Source organism: Zalophus californianus, chromosome 15 (genome assembly GCF_009762305.2).
Source record: "Zalophus californianus isolate mZalCal1 chromosome 15, mZalCal1.pri.v2, whole genome shotgun sequence".
In the NCBI taxonomy this organism is placed as follows: domain Eukaryota; kingdom Metazoa; phylum Chordata; class Mammalia; order Carnivora; family Otariidae; genus Zalophus; species Zalophus californianus.
In genome coordinates, this window is record NC_045609.1 from 82,223,408 (window position 1) to 82,242,268 (window position 18,861).

The 18,861-nt window shown below is 48.7% G+C and overlaps 3 protein-coding genes and 1 non-coding gene across 9 annotated transcripts in view; 1 reads left to right on the top strand and 3 right to left on the bottom strand.

Moving 5' to 3' along the window:
* UROS (uroporphyrinogen III synthase) overlaps positions 1-3,862 on the bottom strand; it is a 28,834-nt gene extending 24,972 nt beyond the window's left edge. For 2 of the 4 annotated variants that reach the window (XM_027595899.2, XM_027595901.2), the window contains exon 1: positions 3,606-3,740. The gene's annotated coding sequence lies outside the window, so the exon portion shown is untranslated. Of the gene's footprint in view, positions 1-3,605 lie in introns of all 4 variants that reach the window. The other 2 variants (XM_027595903.2, XM_027595900.1) reach the window with 2 other exon arrangements.
* On the bottom strand, positions 934-1,006 carry TRNAK-CUU. The gene has a single exon. It is a non-coding gene; the product is annotated as a tRNA-Lys (tRNA).
* Positions 3,863-4,137: 275 nt separating the features above from the next.
* Positions 4,138-18,296, top strand: LOC113923354 (BRCA2 and CDKN1A interacting protein). The gene is made up of 7 exons (XM_027595897.2): positions 4,138-4,328; positions 8,947-9,021; positions 9,618-9,698; positions 13,815-13,904; positions 14,528-14,715; positions 16,383-16,557; positions 17,968-18,296. Exons 1-7 carry the CDS (start codon positions 4,161-4,163, stop codon positions 18,136-18,138), a joined length of 948 nt encoding a protein of 315 aa, XP_027451698.1. The 5' UTR covers positions 4,138-4,160; the 3' UTR covers positions 18,139-18,296.
* Positions 18,297-18,378: 82 nt separating this feature from the next.
* The window catches only part of DHX32 (DEAH-box helicase 32 (putative)), a 50,907-nt gene continuing 50,424 nt past the window's right edge, over positions 18,379-18,861 (bottom strand). For all 3 annotated transcript variants that reach the window (XM_027595895.2, XM_027595894.2, XM_027595896.2), the window contains one exon: positions 18,379-18,746. In XM_027595895.2, coding sequence (XP_027451696.1) covers positions 18,575-18,746 — 172 coding nt within the window. In that variant the 3' untranslated portion in view covers positions 18,379-18,574. The remainder of the gene's footprint in view (positions 18,747-18,861) is intronic.

Below are 18,861 nucleotides of genomic sequence, written 5' to 3' on the forward strand. Positions count from 1 at the left end.
CTGCAGACCCTTTGGCTCTGCAGAACCTTTTGGGACTCCCCAAACCAAACCCCACACCCCCCATCACCCGTAGACCTTTCTCTGAGCCCTTGGATTCTGCCCTGGGCTGAATGTGCTAATAGTACGGTGAACAGTACCTGTCAATTAGGGGGAATCAATTCTAAAAACATTATTAACTTTAAATCTTCAATTACTAAGAAAATTAGTAATGTGTGAGCATGACTATCTTTGTACACTTGTCAAGTGATTTCTTTCTCACTGAACTTGATGACATGGGGCTCTAGCAGGGAAAAGAATCACCAGCAATGGTTCCTCTTAATTTTGCATTAGAGGTGCTTTGAGCCATGGCCGAGAAGGAATAAGGGTGGTAGTCTGATTTTTATTTGTCAAGTCCAGCAGCACATCTCATGGAATCTCTTAACAGTCATTATCCGGAAGCCATCAATTTTATTATCTAAGACAACCACAGAGTAGAACCGAGAAGAAACATTTTCTCTATTTGCAGTGGGTAGACTGGTTTTGCTTTCAAGTGTTTGCATTATTAAACTAAGTCTTTTGTACCAGAATGATACTTTTTATCTTAGTCATGCCATAACAGAATTCCACAGAATGGGGGCTTCCACAGTAGACATTCATTTCCAACAGTCCCGGGAGCTGGAAGTCCAAGGTCAAGGTGCCACCATGTTTGGTTCCTGGTGAGAGCTCTCTTCCTGGCTTCCAGACTACTGTCTTCTTGCTGTGTGCTCCCATGGCCTCTCCTCTGTGTTTGTGCAGAGAGAAACCTCTGGTGTCTTCCTCTTCTTCTAAGGACACCAGACCTAGAGGATTAGGGCTCCACCTAACGGGTATAGTGATAGGGCTTGACCTCGCAATGACCTCATTTAATCTTTATGACCTCTTTTTTCTTTTTTCTTTTTTCTAGAGTAGGTGCCACGCCCAACATGAGGCTTGAACTCAGGACCCTGAGATCAAGAGTCACATGCTCTACCAACTGAGCCAGCCAGGCACCACTCTTCATTACCTCTTCAAAGGCTCTATATCCAAATAAAGTTCACACTGGGGATTAGGGCTTTAGCATATGAATTTGGAGGGACACAATTCAGTCCATAACAGAGTAAGTTACAGAATAAAGCGGGGGTAAAGATGTAGGTAACAAGAGGTGGAGAATCTCAGTTTTGCTCTGAAGACGAGAAATGAGGCCATGACTGGCGAGGGAGGCAGTGGGGTCGAGAGGTTCCAGAGGCACCTCCCCACCCCCCAGTACACACATATGGGAGATACCAGAACCAAGGCAGGCACCGAGAGGTGAGTTCCAGATGAACAGCAAGTCAAAGAATGCCATGCAATGCACTTACGGAGCCACCGAGCAAGGTCCTTTGGCATGACTTACTCCTTGAAGCGCCTGGTGTACCTTGCTCTGCCTTGCCCACCTTGCAGAAGCTCCTGAATTTTGGCAACGAGGAGAACTAAGCACCAGCCGGCCTTTTTTAGTGAGCGCTTACTTACTCTGTTACTTACGGGGCTAAGCATTTTACGTTGCAGGATCTCAATCCTCATTTGAACCAGCAAGGGTAGGTATTGGTATCCTTACTTCACAGAAGTGGAAACCAAAACTCTGAAGGGTTGAGCAAGGTGCCCAAGGTCACACAGCAGCACAGTGAGTGGAGGGGTAGGATTCAATCCCCGTCTGAAGCCCATGCCCATTCCTTAAGCACTCCCATCACTTCTCAGCTCCTATCAGATACTCCATGCTACTTCCCACTCTGACCATTCGCTCAACGCTGGGAGCTAGTCTGAGGACACAAAGTAAGGCTTTTCCTCGATCTCCTATCAAAGCAATACAAGCTCCCTGGAAAATTTGCAAACTACAAAAAAGTACAGTTCTTCAAAAAGCAAACTACAAAAAAGTATAGTACTTCAAAAAACAGCACACACAGAATGAATTACCATATGATCCAACGGTTCCACTTCTGGGTATACACACCCAAAAATTTAAAAGCACACACCTAACAGGTATTTGTGCATCCAAGTTCACAGCAGTGTTATTCATAATAGTCAAAAGGTAGAGGCAACCCAAGTGTCCACCAACGGACGAATGGATAGACAAAATGTGATATATACATACAACGGAATATCATTCAGCCTTAAAAAGAAAATTCTGACACATGCTACAACATGGATGAACCTTGAGGACTTTATGCTAAGTGAAATAAGCAATCGCAGGACAAAAATTATAGGATTCCCCTAGAGTAGTCAAATTCATAGAGACGGAGAACAGAATCATGGTTTCCAGGGCCTGGGCAAGGGGGAAATGGGGAGTTACTGTTTAACTGGTAGAGTTTTAGTTTTGCAAGACGAAGGTCTGGGGATGGATGGTGGTGGCTGTTGCACAACAAATGATGCACAACAAAGGAATATACTTATGCCACTAAACTTAATACTTAGAAATGATTAAAATGGTAAATTGTGTTGTGTATGTTTTACTACAAGAAAGTAGAAAGAAACAGAAAAAATTATCCAAGATGTCTGAGTGCAACTCCGTTGATAGGTTGGGACCACTTTGAAAGCTCCCTGCTTGGAGAAAACTCCTGTTACCTGCCTTGCAGCAAGAACGGGAGGAAGCCAGGAACAGGAGACAGGCAGGGGTATGAGCAGGAGAACTACCCCAACAGATGTGAATCCCTGATATGCATGTCTATCAATACCCAGGCTGTGGCCTGCTAGCGGAGATTCTCAGGAAGGACGGAACCCACAGAACACAATCATGGCGCCTCGGGGGACCCTTACCTTACCCTGACTCCATTTCCTGCTGCTGAAGGGTCACTGAGAAGAGGTTATCAGGTTTCTGCTTAAACCTCTGGGCTGCAGCCACCTCACTACACAGGGCAGCTCCTTCCATTTTTAGAATCAGAGGTATACAACCCACTTTTCTCATTTTACAGAGGGAAAAAAAAAAGTTAAACCATAGACCTCCTTCTCAGATAGCTGATGTCTTCTTCAATTAAGGACTTTCTTTCCAAATAGTCTTTACAATGAACGGCTGCATACTGGCTGCCCGTGGGATACAGCTGACTGGGGACTGAATTTTATTTGGCACAGATGTTAAAAATCAGGATCGATCTTGTGGAACTCCAGGTTCTCTTGAATGTAAAGATCTGAGGGCACTAGGCCAGCATGTCCCCTCAGCCACAACTGGCTGCACTCTCTAGCTGACCACAGCCCCCTCCACTCTCTTCTCTCCAAGTAGGCTCTGCTCTGTAGTTCAGATTTCCCCACTGGATTTGAAGCATTTAAGGTTAACCCCTATCTTAAAGAAACTTTCAGGTCAAGAAATGCGCTTAAAGAGCGTCGGCTGGGGCAGGGCTTCGGAGGAGATTCATTCAACCGCGGACCAGGCCGTGCCACCGACGGTGCAGGGGGGCCTGAGCCCGGCGACCTTCCATTCGGGGTCGATCGCTGCCCCCGGGCCAGAGCCCCCGCCCAGACCCAGCAGCGGCCTCGGGGTTCGGCTCCCCACTCGTCACGCTCTAGCTAGCACCGCAGGCTGGCCTTGCGCGTCCGCGGGCCTCGGTGTCATCGTCGGCACCGTGGGCGGCGACACCTACCTCGCTGGGCTGCGCAGGCCCGAAACGCTAGGCGCTGGGCCACTGCCCAGCACTTGGAGGGCGCCCTGGCGGGGGCGGTATCTCGCAGTGCCAACGAGCCTGCGGTGCAGCCACCGGAGAGCGGAGCCGGGTGGGCGGCCCCCTCACCACGTGGCCTCTGCTGCCATGGAAACAGCTCGTGAGTGGCCGCGCGGCAGCCGCACGGAGGCCCGGGGTCCCGGAGCCGGAGCCCCTCGCAGCTGGAGCGCGCGCATGCGCACAGACACCCAGGTCCGGGGAGGGTGGGCCGAGGTGGGTCGAACCACTGAGCGAAGGGGAGGAGGAGCGTCGGAAAGCCTGAAGGAGGATGGAAAGGGGGAAGAAAAATGCCAAAATAGGACCTCAAACTTGACTTGGCCCCTAGAGATCATGGCCATGGAATCCATCGGGGGCCCTGGGGTTGACCCCGACTCAGCGCCGAGGATGTCCGTCCTCTCTCACCCCCCCTCGGCTTGTGTGGGTGGGTCCGGAAGGGAGGGCTGGTGGGAGTTGCGCAGGCGCAATGAGGGCGGCAACATGGCGTCCAGGCCCAAGCGGCGTGCGGTGGGTAGTGGGGCTCCGCAGCCTTCAGGCGTCCCGGACCAGCGCGACGAGGAAGAAGAAGAAGATGAAATGGAGGATGAGGACGAAGACGATGGAGACAGTGACGAAGAAGAGGATGAAGACGACGAGAGCGTCTACGAGGTGAGAAGCACACGCGACCCCTGGGAAAAAACTTTCTGGCCACCAAAACCGTGTGACTGAGCTGCTCGGAGCAGCGACCGCCAGTACCTGAGGGTCTGTAAGCAGAAACTGGAGATGATAAAAGTGCCTACCTCGGGTTCCACTGGAGTCTTTTACACATTGCAGCCACAAATTATTTTCAGAAGTCTATTCCGCCCGTTCGGCCCCCTCCCACCTCTCCAGGAAAACCCACCGCAACACTTTCCTCAGTGGCTTTCCGTAGTTCTTCGGCTAAAGCCCCAAACCCATACAACAGGGGCCTGCAGTTTATTCTCTGCCCAATCTGCAGCCAGGTTCTTGTTGCCTGCCTCACTCGTAGCGGCCCTCTTTCCGTTTCTCGAAGGCCTTCTGTCCGTCTTATCTGGAACCCGATGCTGTTCTTCATCCTGCAGTGCTTTCCCGTCCTTGTTTAGATCTCAGCTGAGCTGTACCTTCTGCCTCCGGGCACCTGACCCTGCCCCACTCCCCGAGTCCTGGTGGTGGGTTCTCATCGAACAGGGCTCCTTTTTTTTCCCCAGAATATCTCCTACCATACTGCTTGGCATTCTAGATATTTAATATTTGTTGAGTGAATAATTAGGACTGAATGATCCTTAAGAGCACTAAATGCCCAGTAGGTACCTAAAATTTAATGGGTCCAAAGCAGAATTTGTAATTCGTGCTCCAGCTCCTGATCTTTGCCATTTCTGTAAATGGTTCTCCTATTGGTCAAGTTGCTCAAACCCCAAACCCGGTAATTAACTTTAATTCCTCCCTTTTTGCATCCCACATCCAGTCTATCAGTAAATCCTGTTAGCTCTACCTTGGCACCTAGACACTTTCCATCACTGATTCTCCAACAATCTTAGTCCACGCTTCCATCATCGCTTGACTGGACTCCTGTCGTAACTGCAGTGGCTTGTTTTCTTCCATTCTTGTTCCTGTACCATCTCTACACCCGCAGCCAGGGAGATCTTTTTATTTTTTATATGATAGTAGGAATGCTAAATACCATTCTTTGAAGTTTATGTATTTATTTTTTAGTAATCTCTAAGGCCAACGTGGGGGCTCAAACTCACAATCAAGAGTCACATGCTCTTCTTACTGAACCAGCCAGGAACCCCCAGAAGAGATCTTTTTAAAATGTAGGTCTGTTCTTTTTTCCCTGTTCAGAACATTCCACTGACTTTCCATTTCATTTATAAGAAAATCCGAAGACCTCCTGGTTGATGGACAGAAACCAGGTAGCTAGTGTGGCCACACAGGATAAGCAAGAAAGGCTGATGGGAAATCAAGTCAGAGATAAACACGAGTCAGAAGTGTGGAGTCAGGATTAGGGCTGAGACTGGCATGGGTATATGATAAATCTTCTAGTGAACAGAGCTTTTCCTTAGAAATCAGCTCTTTGACCCCTTGCCTTGAATGTGGTCTCAACCTTTTTCCACTTAGAACTTTAATTGACTGTTTTGTTAACTTTGGGCTATAGAAGTCAGTGCTTCTTGCATTGACATGGATAGTCTCACACTCTGCTCCAGTGATTAAAAATTAGTGTGAGAATGGTCACTGACTGTAGTGTAAGAAAGCAGGCACTTGCATGTACTGTTGGTGGGAGTATAATTTGCTGCAGTGTCTTTGGAGGGCAGTTTGACAATATCTATCAAAATTTAAAAATGTATACATCCCGATACAGTAATTGAACTGGAAAGAATTTATTCTCCAGTCATAATAAAAATCATGCTGTTTCAGCTCTGTGCACTTTGTATTAACTCATTTAATATTTCTGTCAACCCTTTGAAGTTAGGAGTTATCACCATTTAAGACAGAGGATATACAGCAAGTTAAGTGAAGACAGCCTGTGTAGTGCAGTCTATGTAGGGGAAAGATGAAACAGCAAATAAATTCGGTTATGTGTCGAAAACGTCTTGAAAGATTAACTTACCTCTGAAGAGTAGGAGTTGGGGAGTGGATAGTAAGACTTCCAACTCTGTAATCTCTGTGCTCTCTTGTAGTGTTTACCAGTGAAATGTATTACTTTTTGCCTGTAGAAATTGTTAGGACTTTCAGGGCAGTTCCCTACACTTGGTGGATCTTGATTCCTTTATTTATTTGAAGGGGGCTTTCAGTTTCTGAGATGTTCACGCATCCACAGCTCATTACTGTGATGAATACATCCATGAGAATTATATTTGAAATTCAAGACCTGCCTCAGATCTGCTCTGTATATAAGGAAGGAAGGAAGTGTGTGTGTGTTTTAAGCCTGATTTAAAAAACAGGGTGACTGGCTTTGAGGCAGTTAGCAGAGAGGTGATATAAAGTGGATATGAGAACTCAAGAAACAGGTCAGGGTCCTGAAAAGATGGGAAGAAAAACACTAGGCATGTTAAGTTCTTATGTCTATGTGGTTAGGACTCTTGCTTGTGCTTAACGGACCCTTGGAGGGGAGCTTCAGAGGAAGGGGAGTTTGTGGTAAGGATGCAAGGGTACCTTAGACCTCCAAGGACAGGAAGTGCCTGGGCCTCAGGAAGGGGCTGGGTCCCTAAGCCTGGACTGCTGTGGAGATTTTCTTCTCTGCTTTGCTGCTCTTTGTTACATTCAAAATATTTGGTTATTTTTCTGTTTCTTCTCCATATAGCTGAGAATAGAAAATACCAACAGCTTCCGAGATTTGTCACTCAAAAGAGCAAGCAGGTGAGATGCCACATTTAGTCGTAATTCTATCTAAATTCTGTCAGTTGGGAGTGAGTGGCAGGGCTCTGTTTCACAAAGATGGCTGTTTCCCCTGAAACCATGTGGCTGGGGCATCCATTCCCAGGGAAAGGGGTCCTGGGCATATAGCCCATTTGGTACCTACTACAGTGGCAGTGCCATCATAGTCAGAGGGACAGAGGTCGGAGATGATGTAGGAAAGACGTTATTAGTGTCAGGATGACAAGGCTCAAGTAGGTGTGATTGTCCTCTCTGGCCTTCTTCAGCTGAGACCCCAATTCCAGAACCTGCTAAACTTGGAAGTACACGTGAATACACTGTTTTATCAGAGCCCCAAAATAAGTGTGTCACTTACCAAGGTATGGTTTAGGACTGATTTTGGGTAGTGCTTATAAGCCTCTAAGATTTTGGTGTGAAGCAGTCCTTTCATTTATTTATGGGACACTTAAGTGGCATCACAGGCTAGATTCTGTTACTGTTTTGCAGAGAGATCAGGGAGCCCAGCCACACACAGCTTCGTAGAATCTCATGTACACATTCACCGTATTTCGTCCTGCCTGAGGGCCTTAGTATGTGCTGTCTCTGTGCCAGGAACTCGTCCTCAGTCCCAGCTCAAGTGTCACTTCTCTAAGGGAAGACTATCCTGACTTTCTTACCTGTTTTTCAAGCTGTGTAGCACCGTGTACCTCTGTTTCTAGCATGTATAGTTGAAACTTTACATTTATCTCCATGAATATTTCCTTAAAGTCTGTGTTCCCCCCTAAACTGTAAGCTCCATGAGGGCAGGACCATTCATGTCTGCTTTTCTTACCTTTTCTTCGTGAGTGCCTGGCACCATGCTTGGTACGTGGGTGGTACTCAGTATTTGTCAAGGGGATGAAGTGTAGCCTCACGTGCGTGGGCTGAATCAAGTGCTAGGCAGCCAGGGACTTTGGAAGTGATTTTACTCTCTGCTCATCCTTACTGCAGTCAGGTGAATAATTTCTTTGTGACTGCTGTGACCGTTTTATCCAGAGCAGACTTGCTGTCCATTGAAACTAGATCAATCTGAGTTTTTTTGCTCTTCTCAGGCTTTTGTGTCAAATGAGGAGATGGCATGAAGGTGCTTTGTAACCCGTGCAGATGGCAATCGTGGCAATATTTTTGCCTATCTGAAGCCTAGACAGTTCTTTAGATAACATTTTCTTCGTGTCCTTTTTCTGGCATGTTCTGTAGATAGAGATAGAGGCAAAAAGAGTGGAGATGGAAAAGAAAAATCTGTAAAGTAGAAAATAATGCCTGAATTATCTTAGGAAGTTGTGTGATGACCAATTTTGTGTTCTTTGATGTAGGAAAGACGTTAGGGTTTGAAGCCGATAGTCAAGAAAGAATTCTTGAGATATCTTTGGTGCAAAAAGGTGGTTTCATTAAAGCCCGGACACAGGACCCGTGGGCAGAAAGCTGCGCTGGGGTCTTGAGCAGTGGCCCATTACATACTTTCAAGTTGGGAGGGGCTTAGGGAGAGCGTTAAGTCCCTAAGGAATTTTGGAAGCAAGGTTTCCAGGACCTTGAGAGGGGGCTAGCTATTGTTGGGAAAAAGTCGTTTATTACTGTTTAATAAAACCTGAGTCATGAGGCCCTTTAGATGCATATTGGTGGGTCATACGCTTGGGGGATGATTGACATGCATCTTGGGGAGGGGGTAGAGATAAAGGAAGTTTCCTTTTTAAATGTTAAAGTAGAATTACAGGATCCTGGGGGTTGGGCTAAGAATGCTTGTTGCCCATAGTATTAACATCAAGGCAGTTGAGTCCCTAGAGGAATGTCACTCTGCCCGTTTTCAGGACTTATCAGTGGGCTGTAGATAGTAAATTTAATAATTTTTCTTCTGCCTTTCCTATGTCATTATTTACAGGAAGTGAATGTTGAATTTGAAGCTTATTCCATCTCTGATAAGGATTATGACGGAATTAAGAAGTTACTGCAGCAGGTATGGTCTTTTACCCCCTACACACACATCTCTAAGAAAATCCAGGCCATTCAACACAAACGAGGACACATTTCATCCTTTTAGAATTCCCGTTCTTACACTCTCTACCCTGCAGAGAGGGGAGGATTGTTTCTCTTCTCTTCCAAGGCTAACTCCCATTTGAGCCTCTGATTATTATGTTAATAAACACCCTGTGTCCTAAAATACCTTCCTTTTCATGTGCTTATTATTTGAGTTACTCTACTGTTTTTCTCTTACAGCCAGACTTTGTGGGGCAGAAGAATTCTTCCGTAATAGTTCTATCCCTTAGTGCACCAGCTGGTGCTACAAAATCCGTGCTTGCTGCTTCTACACCATCCCTACCCCATGTGAGGTGGCTTTGGTTTTACCCTTCATAGCCTCCAGTGTCCAGTCACCAAATTCCATCCTTCTCCCCCACACCTTTATTGCCACCGACTGCCTCTTCGATTTCAGTGCCTTTAGCTAGGATTCTCCTGGGCTTTTCCTTTGCTCGTGGGATTGCTCTTCTGAGTTGTTTTCATTAAAAATTATGCTCTGATTTTCATTTAAAATAAGTTTTTTTTTTCTCCTCTTAGCTTTTCCTAAAGGCTCCTGTGAACACTGCAGAACTAACTGATCTCTTAATTCAACAGAACCATATTGGGAGTGTGATAAAGGTAAGCGGGACAGTTATGTTTGTTCTGGTTAAATTATTTTTTGTCCTGTTAAGACCCTCCTGATGTTTAACTGGCGGGCCAGGAGCTGAAACTGGAAAGAGGTGTCACTGGAGGAAGAGAGGCTGGTTAGAAAGCCATTCCAGTAATTTCCAAGATTACTGAATGCAGGAATCCCGGGATTGGCAATGGATAGCGAGAGAAGGGGGCTATTTGGAAGATACTTGGGAGATGAGATATGGTGGGGCTTAGTGAGTGACTGGTCTGAGTGAGGGGAAAGGAGTCAAGGGTGGCTCCCAAGTGTCCGGCTCCAGCAACCAGGATTGCAGACATGGAGGAAGAGGAGGGCAGGAGGGAATGTGAATGTGGGTGTGTACGTGTTGAGTTTGATTTGCCTGTGATACGTGCACGGGAGGTGTGAGCAGCGGCTGGAGACTTGGGCATTCTCAGCAGATGGACGGTTACCCAGGGAGCGTGGGGATGGACAGTGCTGATACCACTGTTACTTGGAGGAGTAAGTCAGTGGCAGAGTCTGCAAAGGAGTCATGGTGGCGGCCACGGTGGGGGTGGCGGTGACCTGGAAGGGAAGGGCATCAATCACTGGAGGAGGCTTTTGGAGGGGGCACAGCAGGTGGGTGAGTCCCGCCCCCACCGCGCCTGATGATGCTTTCGGTTTTGTGTAGCTGCCTAACACACTGTCCACGGTTCGGTGTCATAGAATAGCAACGGTCATCTGTTTGGCTCGTTTGGACAGAGCTCAGTGAGGACAACTCCTCTCTGCTCCGGGTCACATTAGGTAGAGAGGGTCAGTGGTGGGGGGTGGGGTGGAAGGTGGGGTGGGATTCACTTTGAAGATGGCTCACTCACGTGACCAGCAAGTTGGTGCTTGGCTGTACATGGGGAGCCCAGCTGGGGCTATGGGCCAGGGGCCTCCTTTCCTCCGCAGTGCGGGCCCCTCTACACAGCGGTTGGGTTCCAGGAGCAAGCAGCCCCAAAGAACCAGGCACAAGGGCACAGCTTTGTATTTCCGCTGTCCTCTTAATCAGACATGAAGGTCTGCACAGGTTCCAAGGGAGGGTGCACAGACCCCACCACTCGGAGGGAGGAGGGGCAAGGTCCTTTGTCAGAAGAGAACGTGGGGCCAGAGCTGTTGTGGCCATCTGTGGAAAATAGAATCTGCCATGGTGACCTTGGTCCGTTTCCGCATCCATCTCCGGAAACGAGGATGGTCCTGGTCCCTGCTTTGCACGGTGGTATGGAAGCAGCAGGAGTTGCTGAGCGCATGGTGCTTAAGCCACGACGTGCGGCAAGTGCTGGAGTGGCGGCGCCCAAGGCTGGTGTCTCCTCCTGTCCGGGCACGTGCCGTCTGCGTCATGGTACAAAAGCAGTGGCCCCTCGGTCTGATGCTCGTGCTCACCGCCTCACCTTTAGCCATCTCCCTTTGTTGTCAAAGCTGAAGGTCTTGAAAAAGTTGGCATTCGCAGCCTCTACCTCCTCCCCTCCTAAACCCCGATCTGGTTTTTCCCACCAGTACTCCACTGAGGTTCTGGAACTGTCAGATAGGGTCACCAGCATCCCCGTTACTAAACCTCATGGCACTAAATGTAAAGAAAGTGAAGGGAATAGCACCTCCAGTAGCTTCCTTTTATTAGAGCAGTGGGAAAGGCAGGCCTCTTTACCAAACATGTGTCCAGCCGATTAGTGTCTACGTAGGCGTGCTGACGACACTGACTCCATCTTGTTCGTGCTCGCGCCGTGACCTCCTGGGGAGGTTATGCATGCCCTGACCGGAATTCAGGAGGGCTTGTTCTGATCTTCCATAAAGAGGTGCAGCGAAGGCCCGCCCTAGATAACTACCCTGCGACCTCCCCCTCCCCTGGCCCCCACCCTGCCCCTGGCTCCGTGAGCTGTGGGGTGAGGTCTGGGCTGCGTGGAGAACAGCTGCGTAGCCCTGGATTGTTTGTCCGCCCGATCCCTGTGTCAGTAACACAGCCTGAGTAAGACTCAGTGGTGTGGAGTGGCTTGCTTCAGTTTTCTGTCTTAGCTGCCTTCTCAGTGTGGAGGAGACGTGACTGACGCTCTTCCACCTTCTAACCATGTGCTAAGACCGTCCAACAAGAAACCGTCAAACTTTTATCCTTGCGAGAGCTTGCCATCAGCAGGGGGATTCAGCCTTCACCGGGATGGTTACATTAATAACTTCGCAGTAACAGTTACAGGCCTTGGCTTCCACAGAGGTGCTCGAGGTGTCCCAGCGACAGTCTAATGTCCCTAGGAGAGGGACTGCCCAGAACTTTGACGAGAGCCTCTGGGACTCTTGCAGAGACGGCAGATCCTAGGGCTGTGGAGGGCAAAGGGCAGGGGGAGGGCCGTGAACTGCACGTGCGGGTTGTGTAGGGAGAGATTCCGGGGTGAGGTGTTAGGTGCAGTTGCTCAGGGTTTAGGTCCTAGGAATTGTGTTGAACCAGGAGGCTTGAGGGATGAGAGGAGGTGTGGGAGGGGTGGTGAACCGGTCAAGCAGGCAGGTCTCCTGCTGGGGGCGGGGTGGGGCAGGTGGTCGTGGATGAGGCTGATGGGATTATGACCCCGGCCCCATGGAGAGGCCGCCGCCGCGTGGTGTTGCCTTGATGTGTTGCCTTGATGGCTGCTGACCGGTCAAGGTGGACCGGGGAGCGTGCTCCAGGGGATGCCGACTGCCTGTGAGCCTGGTGACCATTTGGGGGATTCTTTCTTCCCTTTCTTCCCCTCCCCCTCCTCCCTCCCCCTCCTCCCTCCCCCTCCTCCCTCCCCCTCCTCCCTCCCCCTCCTCCCTCCCCCTCCCTCCTCCCCCTCCCTCCCCCTTCCTTTTATTTTTGGAAAGTAAGCTCTCTGTCTATCCGAACTCACAGCCATGAGATCAAGAGTCACATGCTCCTGTGGCTGAGCCAGCCAGGTGCCAGTTTGGGGAATTGTTTAGGATTCGACACTGAGCGTTCCTTTTCCTTCCCCTTGGCCCTCGGTCTGTCAGTGCTGCGTTTTGTTGCAGTAGGTGGGAGGCCTGTGAGTTGCGGGACATCGGTCTCCTGTTGATCTGGAGGGACCAGGGCTGGTGGACGCGTTCTCTTCTTTGCCTCCCCCCCTTCACGAGCAGATATGCCCCCAGCTCGCACAGGTTGTGTCCTCCCGAGTTACTGCCATGCTCTGTTAGTGCCTCCTCTTGATTTGTGGAGCTTGAAACGGCTCTCATTTTGGCACATAGTTTTGTTTCCTCTGCCACCCCAGCCTTCCTCGTTCCCACAGGAAGAAACCGGTGGTCTTTTATAGCCTGGCTCAGCAGAGATGTTGGTCTTAAAGCCTGGCAGCCCCTGTGCCCGAGTCCCCCCGTCCGTGGCCCAGCTGGCTTAGATCGAAGAGCGCGCCGGCTCCTTCAGCCGGACCCCAGTGAGCAGCGGTGCTGCCATGGGTGGCGGAGCCCTGTCATTCCCTTCCCACAGAAGAGTGTCAGGGACACACATGGGACAGTCGTGGGTCCCTGCCGTCCTCGGTGCTGGGGACGCCGGGGGAGTGCACAGCCTGAGCAAGCGTGTGTGTGCCCCGTGGAGGAAGGTGTGGAGGGAGCGTGAGGGCCGGGCCGGTGGGGGGCGGGGGGGGGCTGTCAGTAGAGTCGCAGGTTCACGTTGGAGTCAAGCATTTCATTCTTTTCCGTTCCTGAATCATTTCCTTTCTTGCCCTCTTTTTCTCTCCTGCTTTTGTGGTAGGAGTAAGTGTGCTCAAGCATTGTTCGCTCTCCCAGTGCTCGGGGCTGGCCTGCACCGCAGAGGAGCGAGCAGGGCTGCCTGCCGCCAGATTGCTTAGAAGACAGACAGGTGGTTGATTTCAAGAGGTTTTTTCTGGTCTGGATTTGTAATATATCGAGAACCTCGCATAAAGAAAATTGGGAGCAGGAAGCAGTCCTCCGCAACGTATCAAGGGGGAGCAGAACCAGGGGGAGTGAGCTGATAGGGCAAGGCCCACGGTCCTCAGCGTGCGATGCTTCCCTGCGGTGTCGGCAGCCACGGAAAGTGTCTGAAAACTGAGACGTGAGTTGGTATTCCACTTCCTCCCAAACATCAATTTTAATTCTTTTTCTTTTTAAAATAGCAAACGAACGTTTCAGAAGACAGCGATGACGATGTGGATGAAGATGAGATTTTTGGGTTCATAAGTCTCTTAAATTTAACTGAAAGAAAGGTTGGTTTCACTGGGTGGCATCTGAGCACCTGTTTTATTTAATGCATGATAACTTTTTATATCAGACGAGATTAACAATAAGGATATGTGCTTTTGTGAAGTCTTACTGTAATCTTTTTTTTTTTTTTTAAAGATTTTATTTATTTATTTGGGAGAGGGAAAGCACAGAGGGAGAAGCAGGCTTCCCACCGAGCAGGGAGGCCAATGTAGGGCTTGATCCCAGGACCTGAGCCACCCAGGCGCCCTATGACTCGCTGAGTTTTAATAGAAAAGGAAAACCAGCTATTTACCCTCCTCAGAATAAGATGCCGGTCAGACTTCATCTTCAGGTTTTATGTGAACTTTCCAGTTACTGCCACCTGTCTTTACAAGATGGACTGGAATTGCTATTCTCGTGTGTGAGTGTTGGTGTAACGCTGTCACCACTGCTCGTGGGGCCGTAAATAACCAGGTGTGGGTACTCTGAGAAACGCTTAAGCAGTCAGCACTGAGGACAGGTGGGATTTTTAAAGGCGGTGGCAGGAGACTGTCCTCACTGTAAGGTAGAAGGTGATAGAAAGCACTTTGTTTTCTGCTCCAGGTGTGGCCCGTAGTGAACAGCAAGCCTTGTCTTTGCTTCATAGGGTACCCAGTGTGCTGAGCAAATCAAAGAGCTGATCCTGAGCTCCTGTGAGAAGAGCTGTGGAAAGAGCTTGGTAGAACAGCTGGACACACATTTGAACGACACCTCCAAGCCTGTGGGCTTCCTCCTCAGCGAGAGGTTCATCAACGTCCCTCCTCAGATCGCGCTGCCCATGCATCAGCAGCTCCAGTAAGAGCCCGGGCCACGTGCCCTGCACAGTAGTCCGGGGCGGACCCAGCGGCGGGGTTTCGGCCGTCAGCGCGCCGCCCGCCCTCTGGGCAGCCTTGCGGCTCGAGCGAGTGCAGGACCCTCCTGCCAGAGGCGTGTCCCTTCTTCACAGTGGGCTTCTTAACGACGTGCGGTGGTGGTCCGAATGGGCTTACGAGATGGCCAGGGCGGAAACACAGCTGAGTTTATACAGGCTTTTTACCCTCTACTGGGCTGAAGTTTCCATCGTCTTCCCAAATTTCTGTGACATGGAGAAGATGCCGAACACTTACTCCAGTAACAGACTGGGCACAGTCCCTCAGTCGCACTGGGGTGTTTTATAACTAAGGAAGCCACAGTCCTCGTTCTGTGCCTCTGGCTTCTTGGGGTTTGCTGTTGTTGTTTTTTTACTTCTTTGTTTTGTTTTAAAACGACCCTGAGATCATGACCTGAGCTGAAACCGAGTTGGAAGCTCGCCTGAGCGAGCCACCCAGGTGCCCCTGTTGTACTTTCTTAATGCAGGGGTTTTAGGTTTATAACATTTTAGTTGTTCAGAAGAGCTAAGGATCGGGATTGCTGTGCTCGAGGGAGAGCGGGATGGGAGTCGACTCCCCCCTGTGCCGCACGGGTGCGCTTGCCCCGGGGGCGCGCTGCCTGCGTCTGCCCACTGATCGCTGGTGCGGGTGTGAGGGCAGGCTGAGCCTTCAGGCTTCCCGTACAACAGGTTCATTGCTTTTTAGTTTTATTCTCATCCCCACCCTACCCTGATGCCCAGGTGCCATTCATTGGACTTCTGCATGTTCTTTGTTTTGCCCTTTTTCTGATCAGCTGGAGCTCATTTTTATTTGGTTTCACAGGAGGCTGATGTGCTTTCTCCTGGTCCTCTATTAAAGAAAGCTGAAGTCTTTACATCTTTGACTAGCCAGATGCATAGGGACGTGCGCAGTTTTCGGAAGGCTACGTTGCCACTCCATGGCCTATTCTAAGTCTAGGGGAATCTGTCCTGCCATGCCATTTCTGCAGTATGTCAGGACTGTAGTCATAGCGCCGGACTCTAGTGCTTGGAGACCGGTTGTCAGATGCTCTAATGGCATTGGTTGTGGCTCTGTTAAACATTTTTTTTTTTTTAAAGATTTTATTTGAGAGAGCACATGAAGGGGGGAGGGTCAGAGAGAGCAGCAGACTCCCCCCTGAGCAGGGAGTCCAATGCGGGACTTGATCCCAGGACTCCAGGATCATGACCTGAGCCGAAGGCAGTCGCTTAACCAGCCGAGCCACCCAGGCGCCCCAACATTTGTTTTTAAAAATCCAGATTCTTACCGGTTTTAAACTTCGGCAGAAGCAGAGCAGTGATGTTGACTGAATTTGAGACTCCTGTTATTTGCTGTGTATCCACAATTCAGCATCATCTGAGGGATTCATCCTACTGCTTACTATAAAACACTGCCATAGTCCATCACAAGTGCAGTTGCCTACAAAAGTAGAACTCATAGCTTTAGAAGTGTCCAGATCTGATGTCTGTCCACCAAGCCCGTGTCAGGGACGACAGAACCCCCTGCAGAGGCCTCACTGGTTTTCCCTGTGTTCTGGTTTGTTGATGGATTTCACCCGGCTCAGCAGGCCGACCTTCTCTGTGTTATGCTTTGTAGGAAAGAACTAGCAGAGGCACACAAAACGAACAAGCCATGTGGGAAGTGTTACTTCTACCTTCTGATTAGCAAGACATTTGTGGAAGCTGGAAAAAACAATTCCAAAAAGAAAGGGAACAACCAAAAGGAGGAGGAATTAATGTTTGCAAATGCGGAGGAAGAATTTTTCTATGAGGTAAAACTCCTGTTCTCATCTCTGTTTGAATGTAAATAAGGATGTTTTTGACAATAGGCAGGATTGACTGCTCTCCTAGTTATGGCAAAATCCCCTGAGGATGGCGGCTCTTTCTCCATATTGCTAGCAGCTGGAGGCTAACGCAGTGCCCAAACCTAGTACATTCGCAGCAGGTTCGTCACCAGCCCCCCAGCCCCCCAGCCCCCAGGGAGGAGCCTGGGGAGGAGAAAAGCCATGAACATTGAATGGTGATCAGGCACTCAATATGCTTACTAGAAGATCTGTCATTCTAGAACAACTATGAGGTAGATGTTACTCCTGGTTTACCGATGGGGACAGAGAATCTGAGGGAGATTAGATCCATTATCTGAGGTCGTGCAGGTGGTTGATGTGAGAGCTGGGGCAGGCCATGCTCCCCAGTGATGGCTTATGTGCTTCTCTGGGCCCTTGGTCCTGGATGTCCTCCCACTTTTGGGATTTCTAGCAGTTTCTTGCAGAAAGGTGGCTTACGCCATGATGGACAACCACATACCAGAGAATACGCTTTCTCACCCTGACCTCTTAAAAATGTTAAGTAAATCTGAGGGGTAACTTATTTTCCTGGATTAGAGGATGTCTGTTACTACTTTTTTTTTTTTTTTAAGATTTTATGAGAGAGAGAGCAGGCACAAGCAGGGGGAGCTGCAGTGGGAAAGGGAGAGGCAGAGAGGAAGAAGCAGGTTCCCCGCTGAGCAGGGAGTCAGACATGTGCTCACACCCTGAGCCACAGTCAGATGCCACCCAGGTGCCCCCATCTGTCACTGCTTTTAAAAAGCCTTCGACTAAATACTAAAGTACCACAGATTCAGCTCTGCCCTTGTTTTTCAGGAAGTAAATAGTGAAGATTAAATTTTTTCGCCTGAGCACCTTAGGCAGATAGTTTCAGGGAAGGCTGGTTGGGTATTTTAGGATGGCCTGGTTACTGTTTTCACACGGCCTGATTCCAACAGAGCAGCCAGGACAATGAGCAAAGACCAGTGTTTGAAGACCATGCTGCTCATTAATTGTCAAATGTTACAAATGTTTGTTTCACTTTTCTGTTGCAAGATTGAGAATCAAGTGAGAATGAATATGAATGAGTATGAATGACTTCAGAATTACAAACGCTTAGTAGCATTATGTCACATAGCTGCTGTTCACCTCTTAGGACTGGGACACTGCTCTCCATGCTTCTCCTGTAGGTTAGAAATCTCTTTGGTAAGCATTTTGTAATTTGTGCCTGAATATCCCATTTGAGCTTATTTTAGTCCCGTGTTTTGCTGTTCACTGTCATTCTCAAACACATGGCAAACAGTATTCCTGGCTGCCACGTAAATAAGTTTGCCTTTAGGTTGTCTGAATTTTTAACTTACGATTATATATTTGGTTCAGAAAGCAATCCTGAAGTTCAACTACTCGGTGCAGGAAGAGAGCGACACTCGTCTGGGAGGCAGGTGGTCCTTTGATGACGTCCCAATGAAGCCCTTGCGAACCGTGATGTTGATTCCAGGTGACAGGATGAACGAAATCATGGATAAACTCAAAGAACATCTTTCTGTCTGACCCATTTCCCATGGACAGTAGTAGGATGGTTTTGTGTACATAAAATTACCAGAAAACAACTCAGATTTACTGAAAAACTCGTGACTTTATTCAGATTAAGGTCCCTTACAAAAAAGTAGGGCTCTGTCACCTATGTCTGTGACCCATTTACAAAATAGCTTTTTAAAAAAATTTGGTCAAATTATGAATAGCTGATTAAAAGCTTTTCCAATAAGAAGGAAAATGTGGAGTCATAATTTAAAAGAACTCAATAAAAACTTCTATTTTTTTATTTTTAAATAATATACAAAGTGTTATTTTTTTTCAAGACTCTCGTGTGGGGTGTGTTCTCCTTGTTCAAGTTAAACGTCTGCACCTCCAGCAGAGCTACGCTCAGGCCGGCGGGGTTGGGGGGGTACTTATTGCACATCTTGCTTTCTGTAAAGATTCTGAAGAGTTACTGGATGGTGCATCTCTGCTCAGTAGTCTCAGGGCACTTCTCACACATTTTCTGTTCTTTTTTCATTGTTGATAGAGGTGAAAGGTGATCCATTACTTGATGGAGAATATCCTTACTTTCGCTAGGAGGCAGGTTACTGAAATAGTATGGTGGCACCAGCTGCATAAATCTGTTTGTTGAAAACAAAAAGGTGAGATTTTTTTCTTTTCTGGGGAGAGATACCAAACATTACATGTGGGGACTTCCCACCCGGGGAGAATCTGGTATTTAATTTGAACTCTTCC

What these genes read in the sequence shown, in the direction of transcription:
- LOC113923354 (XM_027595897.2), top strand. Translation starts at nt 4,161, where the DNA reads ATGGCGTCCAGGCCCAAGCGGCGTGCGGTGGGTAGTGGGGCTCCGCAG. An exon ending in TTAAGAAGTTACTGCAGCAG is followed by an intron (nt 9,022 to 9,617) that starts GTATGGTCTTTT and finishes TTCTCCTCTTAG; the next exon opens with CTTTTCCTAAAGGCTCCTGT. An exon ending in TAAATTTAACTGAAAGAAAG is followed by an intron (nt 13,905 to 14,527) that starts GTTGGTTTCACT and finishes TTTGCTTCATAG; the next exon opens with GGTACCCAGTGTGCTGAGCA.